This window comes from Orycteropus afer, unplaced genomic scaffold, assembly GCF_000298275.1.
Source record: "Orycteropus afer afer isolate SDZICR_OR568_19922 unplaced genomic scaffold, OryAfe1.0 scaffold00293, whole genome shotgun sequence".
Lineage (NCBI taxonomy): Eukaryota > Metazoa > Chordata > Mammalia > Tubulidentata > Orycteropodidae > Orycteropus > Orycteropus afer.
In genome coordinates this window covers 1,181,869-1,191,229 of record NW_006921880.1, presented here as the reverse complement: position 1 = coordinate 1,191,229, position 9,361 = coordinate 1,181,869, and the positions used below count along the sequence as shown (strand labels likewise).

The 9,361-nt window shown below is 41.7% G+C and overlaps 1 protein-coding gene across 1 annotated transcript in view; it reads left to right on the top strand.

Annotated features, from left to right (window-relative positions):
* The window catches only part of CPEB3 (cytoplasmic polyadenylation element binding protein 3), a 223,698-nt gene extending 216,354 nt beyond the window's left edge, over positions 1 to 7,344 (top strand). Inside the window, exon 9 of the mRNA XM_007951261.2 lies at positions 7,117 to 7,344. Coding sequence (XP_007949452.1) covers positions 7,117 to 7,344 — 228 coding nt within the window. The remainder of the gene's footprint in view (positions 1 to 7,116) is intronic.
* The last annotated feature ends 2,017 nt before the right edge of the window (positions 7,345 to 9,361 follow it).

The window sequence follows — 9,361 nt, the reverse complement described above, 5'->3', positions numbered from 1 at the left end:
TATATATATATATATATATATATATATATATATATATATGACAAGAAGTTCTTTAAAAAACAAAATGAAAAACAACAACAATAAAACATAATCACAATACCATTTTCACACCTAAACAAAAGTAATATTTTTATATACCAGAAAGTCTTTTGTATTGGACTTGAATCTCTTTAAATGCACATATCCCCTCTTTGGGTTTCTGAGGCAGTATCACTGTGGAAGTAGACTGCCCAGTCTTCCTTCTGAGGAGTGGCTAGTTAGCAGTCAAGTGCCTTAGGTACTATGTCACCATAACTCCTTATCATATATGTGTGTATGATAAATAACCATTGTCTCCTCCAGCTGCTTTCTTTTGCTGGGTATGAGCTCTGATTTTCAAGAATGATTCTCTAAATGCTGAATCCCCTTTTTAGGCTTTACTGGGGTTCATATCTTGTTGCTAGAGTGCCATGAGTGTCAGCATCTGCCTGGTGGTGGGCAGTCTTCAGCCCATGGGCTGGAGGTAGAAGAACAGGCTACAACATGTTCTCTGCATGTCTACCTCTACCAATAGCCCCCCTGTCTCAGGGCAGAGAGGATTCATCCTACCATTATTGTCTCCTCCTTTGCATTTCAGGGACAGGGAAATGAGGCCAGGTTAGATACACCCTCACAAGCCTTATAGCTTCCCCAGGAATCCACCAATCTCTGCAGACCACATTCTTCCCCAAATCTGTCACTGTCCTGTCTTGCTCCTGGACTCTGTCCTCAGGTTGTTTGCAAGTAAAGAAAGATACCATCCAAGGCAAGTCCACAGATGGGAAAAGCCAGATGAGTAATATGAAGTAGAAAGTTTAAAGAAGGAAGTAACAGATACCTGTGGGACTGAAATAGTTAAGAAAAGCTAGGACTCTAATTGATTTTCAACAAGGGGGCAAATACCTCTCAAAGGGGAAAAACATCCCTTCACCATATGGTGTTAGGACAACTGAATATCCACATGCAAAAGAATGAAGTTGGACCCCTACTTTACATCATATGTGAACATTACTCAAAATGGATCAGTGACCTAAGTATAAAAGCCAAAACTATAAAATTTTTAGGAACCATAAATCTTTATGACTTAAATTTAGCAATGAAGTCTTTGATATGACACCAAAAGCACTAGCAACAACAAAAAAATAGATAAATTGGATTTCATCAGAATTAACTTTTGTGCACCAATGACATCATCAGGAAAGTGAAAATACATCCCACAGAAAGGAAAAAAAAACATCTGCAAAGCATATATCTGATAATAATCTGGTATGTAGAATATATTTAAAAAAAAAAAAAAAACCTCTGACAACTCAACAACAAAAAGACAAACAACCCAATTGAAAAATGAGAAAAGACATGAATAGACATTCACCAAAGAATAGATATGAATAGCCAACAAACACATGAAAAGACTCTGAACATCACTAGTCATTAGTGAAATGCAAATCAAAACCATAATATTACTTTACACCATCTAGGATAGCTACAATTTAAAAAAATGAAAAATAATTAGGATTCAAAGCTGACTTAAAATCAACTAGGAATAACTCAAATTCCAGGAATATAATATTGATGAAGATATTTTGAAGACAGATAATCAACAAAAACTACACAAAGGTCTCATGGAGGTGGTAAAGATTTTATTCTCTTCTAGGATTGATTAGAGATTACACTGCACCTATCTACTCTTATGATTAGGTTTATTAATATGACCAGTTAAAGAATATTCATTAAATGCCATGCACAGAGCTAAGCTATTTGAAAAGAAAAATAACAAATATTGGTAAGGATATGAAGAAATTGGAGCTCTTATTCATAGTTGGTGGGAAAGTTAAATGGTTCAGCTGCTGTAGAAAACAGTTTGGTGGTTTCTCCACAAGTTAAACATAATTACCATATTACCCAGTAATTCTACTCCTAGGCATGTACCTAAAGGAATTGAAAGCAGATAAACAAATGCTTGTGCATGAATGCTCCTGGCAGTATTCTTTTCAACAGCCAAAAAGTAGAAACAACCCAAATGTCCACCAATGGATGAATGAATAAATAAATTGTGGTTCCCACTTTTGACTTAGTTTCTTATTTTTGTTAGCTGCTGACACATTGTCCCCAACTCATGACTACTCCATGCACAGTGGAATGAAATGCGGCCCAGTCCTGTGCCTGCCCATGATCGGTTGTGATTGAACCATTGTGATAGATAGGGTTTTCGATGGCTGAGTTTCAGAAGATCACCAGACCTTTCTTCCTAGTCCATCTAGAAGCTCTGCTGACACCTGCTCTGCATCATAGCAGCACCCAAGCCTCCACTGACAGGCAGGCGGTGGCTGTGCATGTGGAACATTGGCCAGGAGCTGGACTCTGGTCTCCTGCACGGAAGGCAAGAATTATCTTGCTGCACCACCAATACCCTCTCTCAGTTTCCTAGGGCTGCCATAACAAAACACCACGAAGTAGGTGACTGTAAAGAACAGAAATTGAGGGTAACTAGGGAGCTCTGGTAGCATAGTGGCTAAGACACTTGCCTGCTAACCAGACGGCTGGTGGTTCAAACCCACCAGCCACTCCTCGGAAGGAAGGTTGGGCAATCCTACTTCCGTAGTGATACTGCCTCGGAAACCCAAGGAGGGGTCGCTATGAGTCGGGTTTGACTCGACAGCACATAACAACAACAACAACAGAAAAAGACCCTTTGCCATTAAGTCAATTCCAACTCATAGCAACCCTTTAAGACAGAGTAGAACTGCCCCATAGGGTTTCCAAGGCTGTAACTCTTTATGGAAGCAGACTGCACATCTTTCTCCTTAGAAACAGTTGGTAGGTTTGACCTGCTGACATTTCACTTGGCAGCTGAGCTCTTAACCACTGCATCTCCAGAGCTCCTTGGAGGCTAGGAGTACTAATTCACTGTGTCAGCAGGGTCATGCTCTTTTTCTCTCTTCTCTGCAAGAAGATCCTTCCTTGTCCCTTCTAGCTTTTTATGGCCCCTGGTATTTCTTGGCATTCTGTGGTTTGCAGCTGTCTGTCCCATAGCCATTCTTTTTCTTTTTCTCTTTCTAATTTTATTGTGATTTGGGTGACAGTTTACAGAGCAAATTCATTCTCCATATAGCAGTTCACATACACTTTTTCTCATGACATTAACTGCAGCCTCCCACAATGCAATAGCTTTCTTCCCACTTTCTCCCCAGAGCCACCTCCTCCCTGTGTCCTTCCCTCCCATGCAGTACCCCCCCAACCCAGGCTGTCTCCCTGTGCATACACAGCCCTTCTATTCTGCCATGATTGATCTCTCCAAGGAGTGTATCTACCTACTGTAAATGTTCAGCTCATATGCCTATCTTTTGTTTGGCTGGAAACCACAGGAGTGGGTTCAATTCCAGACCTGAAGAGCAGCTAGGGACCATAGTCTTAGGGGTTCCAGCAGGCTCTCTATCAGACCACAAACCTGGTCCCCCCCCCCACCTTTTTTTTTTAATGATTTTGAGTTTTGTTCCACATTGTTCTCCCACGCTATCCAGGATCTCCTACATAGATCCCCCTCTGCATGGTTAACAGTAGTAGCTGGGCACCATCTAGTTCTTCTGGTCTCATAGTTGTGTAGGCTGAGGCTCTCATGGTGTACCAGTTCCTTGGACTAATTGTTTCCATGTATCTTTGGTTTTCTTCATTCTTCTTTGTTCTGGATGGGGAGAGACCCATTGTTGCATCTAGATGCCTGCCTGCAAACTTTTAAGATCCCAGTTGCTACTCGCCAAAGTAGGATGTGGAACAGTGTTTTGTGTACTATGTTATGCCAGTTGAGCTTGATGTCCCCTGGGACCACGGTCCTGAGCCCACAAGTCCAACTGCTTGCTCCCTCTGGATAGCTGGCTATGGCCAAGAAGTGACTACAACCTTGTCCCTGGCCAGCACATAGCCATTCTTCCTGACTCAAAAGGGATTATGACCCACCCTACTGAGGTATGACCTCATTAACCTAACTGGTAACATCTGCAAAGAAAAACCCTATTACCCCAAACCAGATCACATGCAGAGGTACCAAATTTACTGCCATTGAGTCAATTCCAACTCATAACGACCCTATAGGACAGAGTAGAACTGCTGTATAAACATTTCCAAAGCTGTAAATCTTTGCAGCAGCAGACTGCATCATCTTTTTCCCGTGGAGTAGCTCATGGTTTGGAACCACCAATCTTTTGGTTAGCAGCCAAATGCATTAACCAGCGTGCTACCAAAGCTCCTTTGCACACATACAAGGGTTAGGATTTCTAGGTATCTTTTTGAAGGACACAATTTAATCCATAACAACATACAATGAAATATTATTTAGCCATAAAAAGGAATGAAAAACAGATACATGCTACATCATGGATGAGCCTTGGAACATTATGCTACATGAAAGAAGCCAAACACAAATGGTCACATACTGTATGATCCCATTCATATGAAATACCAAAATAGGTACATCCATAAAGACAAAAAACAGACTGGTAGTTGGCAGAGTCTGAGGGCAGGAAGAATGAGGAGTAGCTGTTTAGTGGGTACAAGGCTTCCTTTTGAACATTGAGTATGTTTTGGAACTAGATAGCAGTGGTGGTTGCACAGCACTGTGAATGTACATTGAATTTGTTCATTTTAAATTTGTTAATTTTATGTAAAAGAAAATAAAGGGTGGGCCTTGTTGGATGCCTGAAATTTTTAAGTGGGCTGAAGGACATAATAAAGAGGGCATTTGAGGTGGGACAAAAGTGTAGGTAAAAAGAGAGACCAGTTAGAATCTGAGTTGGGAAGCAGCTGGGAGAGAGATTGGGACAAGTCATGGGGTCTTTGGCTAGTATTTGAGTCTTAAGAGAGAGGGAGCTGACTGTATCTATAAGCTATGGAGAACCTGAGTGGTGTTTGACTAGGAAAGGAACATAATGGATGTAGATGACTGAAATGTCAACATGTTTATGGGAGGGCATGGATGCTGGTGACCAGTCCAGAGACCACTGGTACTGATAATGCCCTGGTGCAAGGTTGTGATGGCCTGGCCTAGAAAAGAATAAGTGGGAATGATAGCTGCACACAGTGCTTCAACGTGCTGGGCACTGTCTTTGTTTTTTATATGATTTAACTAATTTAATGCTCATAGGAAGGAAGTTTTGTTCCTTCTCAATGTACAGATGAGGAAACAGAGGCTCAGGTTGGCTGAGAAACTTGCCTAAGGTGACACATCTATCATGTGCCCTAAATTTGAACCCAGATTAACCCTAGAGTTACTCTAATTTTAATTACCATCCCAAGATGAATGTGAGAGACTTTTGAAGCCCACTCACTAAGTGGTCAAGTTGAGGAGGGGGAAGTAGGTGAAAGGGGACTAGAGTCCGGGCGAAGACATTTTTCCCTGGGTAACCAGAAGTTGGTGCAGGTCTTGCCAGCAGAGTCTTCCAACTAGAAATGTCTAACTGGCATTTGGACATGTGGCCTAATGCTCACGGCTAAAGTAAAATTCTAGGGGAGGCCACGGGGGCTTTCAGAAGGGAAGAAGGAGAACTAGAAAAGTAGTGTCTAACCCTAGGCAGCTCGTCCCTTCCCTGCTCACCCCACACTTTCCACCTGCCCCCTCCAGTGTAGCCTGACTCATCTCTGCAAGAACCATCCAGCTGCATCCATCCAGAGGGCAGCCTGAGCTGCAGGAAGTTAGCTTATCTCCAAAAACTGCAAGTCGTCCTTTCCATGCCCACTATTGCTTGTCTGTTGCTTGCTTTAATCAGTCTTTATTGCTTGTCCTTTAGAATGGCTCTAGAAGTAGAAGTGCACACGGGAAGGGCCAGACTTGCCCCTTCATGCTAGTTCCTAGCATTCAAGATGAAAAAATTAATGATAGTAATGATCTTTGAGTTTCTAGGAAGAGTATGAGGGAAATTGTGTAACTTTTGTTGTTTTTTGCATTTGGTTTTCACATCATATGGCTCTGCTCCACTTACGTTACAACATGCCTCCAAAGGAGTCCTCATGGCACAGTTAAGCACTCACTGCCGACTGAAAGGTTGGTAGTTCAAACCCACCAGTGGCTCTGCAGGAGAAAAGAACTGACAATATGCTCCTGTAAAGATTACGGCCTAGGAACTCTGTGAGGCAATTCAACTCTGTCCTGTAGGGTTGCTATGAGTCGGAACCCAGTCGATGGCACGCTACAACAATAACAAAGGCTGCGATGAAAGGTTCTCTCTTGTCTGTTGACACTGCCGGTCTTGTGGATTGGTGGCATTGAAAGATGGCCTTTCAGTGAAGGCAATACAAGCAGGCCAAAAAAACAAAAAGTTTTAGTTATTTTAGTAGCTTTCTAACATGAATGTCCCCTTTCCTCTCTAATCCATAATATAGAATGTGGTTGTTGTTGTTATGTGCCATCAAGTTGGATCTGACTCATAGCGACCCCTCCTTGGGTTTCTGAGGCAGTATCAGTATGGAAGTAGATTGCCCCATCTTCCTTCCGAGGAGTGGCTGGTGGGTTTGAACCGCCAGCCTTCTGGTTAGCAGTCAAGTGCCTTAGCCATTATGCTACCAGAGCTCCCATAATACAGAATACTGGGTGTTAAGTCTTTTTAAAGCATGTTATTCCAACGTTTATGCCCAGAGCCTCACAGTAGCTCCCTTCAGCTTCTTTCCAGCCTTGGTGTAACTTTTGCCCTCAGGCCTGGCTCCAAACGAAAGATTCCTGCTTAGGGACCTTGATTCTGGCTGGTTCCTCCCCCGACAGTGCTAAGTGCTAAGGAAGACCTTAGCCTGCGTTCTGAGATGTGGCCCGTCCTTCAGCATTCGGCGGGCATGCTTTCCCGTGTTCTGCCTCTCCTACACCTCAGCAGCGTCCTTGGAGGTGACACATCTACACCCATTTCACAGATGAGCACACAAGAATTTGCCTAAGATCACACAAATAGTAAATCAAGGAGTTGATTCCAAAGTCCATCCTCTCAATTACCATCCAGTGTTAGCTGCGTTAAAAGCATTTGATTAAAGCATATTGTTAAGTTATACTGTAGAGTTAAAAGGAAGAAACAAGAGGAAGTTTTGCTAACCCTTCTCTCCCTGTCTTTCCTCGGAGCCCAGGTGGAAGTGAAGCCATATGTGCTGGATGATCAGATGTGTGATGAGTGCCAGGGCACGCGCTGTGGCGGGAAGTTTGCCCCGTTCTTCTGTGCCAACGTCACCTGTCTGCAGTATTACTGCGAATACTGCTGGGCGAGCATACATTCTCGTGCCGGGCGGGAGTTCCACAAACCGCTGGTGAAGGAGGGAGGAGATCGCCCTCGCCACGTCCCGTTCCGCTGGAGCTGAGCCCAGGGCAGACCCAGCCACAGCACTGGAACAGATAACAAGGAGGGAAAGGAGAGGGCACTGCCTCAGGGCTCACAGTGTTCTGGAAATCTGTGCATTCGTTCTTGATTTGTAAAGAAGAAATGGGTCTTTTTTATTATTATTATTATTTACAGTCATATTACTGAACTCAGTGTCCAGTATAATGCAAAACTGCGGAGTGTATAATGGTACTGATTTGCACTTTGACTCACACCTTCGTCTGCTTGGTACCTTAATTTCTTACACCTGACTGTCACTAGTGACGTATGTAGACTGCCATTCTCATCAGCGGCCATCAGGTTGATGTCTGTGACTCTTCTGTTTGTTGTTGTGGTGGTGTTGTTCTGATTGTTTTTGAACTGGAGCATGCACTTATTTTCAGAAACTTCGAGAGTTGCCCCTAGGAGAAGACTTACCAAAGGTGATACTCGTGAGTAGGTGGCAGATGTAGCAAAAACTTCACAACAACTCAGCAATCATTAGTTGGGGTCATTCAGAGTAAGGATAACCCTTAATGAGAATAAGCCTTTAGTTGCTCTCTATTTTGACTTGTAAGGATACCTCATAAGCTGGATCTTTCTTTTTCCTTCATGTTTGATTTTTGTTTTGCTGAGGATTTTGGTTAGATCTTTTAGTGTTATGTAAATTTATGCTGCAATAGCTTTTGCTGCTATGAAAATGGTATTATTAATACCATAATCCTCTATTCAGGCTAAGGTATCAATTTAAAAAAAAATCCAACAACACACTTTTGTGACTTAGGGATAGAGTCAGCTGCCGAAAGGAGATCAGAGTAGTAGACTTCAGAAAGCTTCAGTGGAAGGTCAATATTTCTGACTGCATGTTTACTTAATCAGGTTGCTGCATGCAATAAATTTTATATCCAATGTCTAGTATAAAACCTTCCCACGATGCACAAATTAAGAATCTATATAAGCTATATAAGCTATAAAATACTCATTTTTTAAAAGAAGATTTTTTTCATTCAAAGAATTGGTAATTGACTGGAGGAAGGCATGCCTCAATAAATGGAATGCTTCTGAAACTAGAAAGAGCCCATAACAGAATGACCTATATTACAACCAATATAAAACCTAGGTGTAGGATATTCAAGCAAATTTGTGGATGGTAGATGAAGTACTTTGCGGTGCTCTGTTATATATATTGTGCAATTTATTTTATATAGTAAAGTGATTATGTCTAACTGTGATCAAACTTAACTGTTTAAAGCCTCTGTGTCAGACATTAACAAATTTGACAGTTCATAACTGGTATATTATTAACTAACACATGAGCTCTTAGTCACAATCTCCTAGTGCTTGCACCATTTTACATATAGCTTCAAACCTTGTCCAGAAAACCAAAGAGCTCATCTTAGCTTACAAACACTAGGAATATATACAGTATAGAGAGATAAGTTGTCAGATTGACAAACTAGGCACATTTTAAGAAAGTTGGGTAATGGTGATGCTAAAGAAATGTCTGTACAGAATAACATGGTCTGGGTGGAGTTGGTTGTCTGGGTGAGACATTAACTACTTAATTCCCTGGATTTATCCTGTAAAGCTTGAATAGAATTCAGACCTGCTAGAACTACCGTAGACATTTTTTTAGCATTCACTCTTGGGCTACAGACAGTAATAATAACACACACAATGATTGTGAGAATATGTCAATCTTTTTTTAATACTTCTTCCTATGTTTTGGAATTCTGGGGACAATCTGACTGGATATGACACTGCAGAGTAGATTTAAGTGTCTGTTTTATGTGCTGTGATGTCCTTGTTCTGTGTTTGGTTACTATTTGCTTGTTTTTATTTTGTTTGTTTCTCCAGTGTTTAGTTGCAATTACCGGCTTTCAAGCTAGAGTTTGTTTTCAAAAAGGAAAAACAACATAGTTTTTTACTGGATTGAAAATGCTTACTAGAATCCTCCCCAGTTGAGGTTACCTCTGGGCTTTTGGGTAAACTGCTTTTTTCCAGCCTAGGTGTGGTTT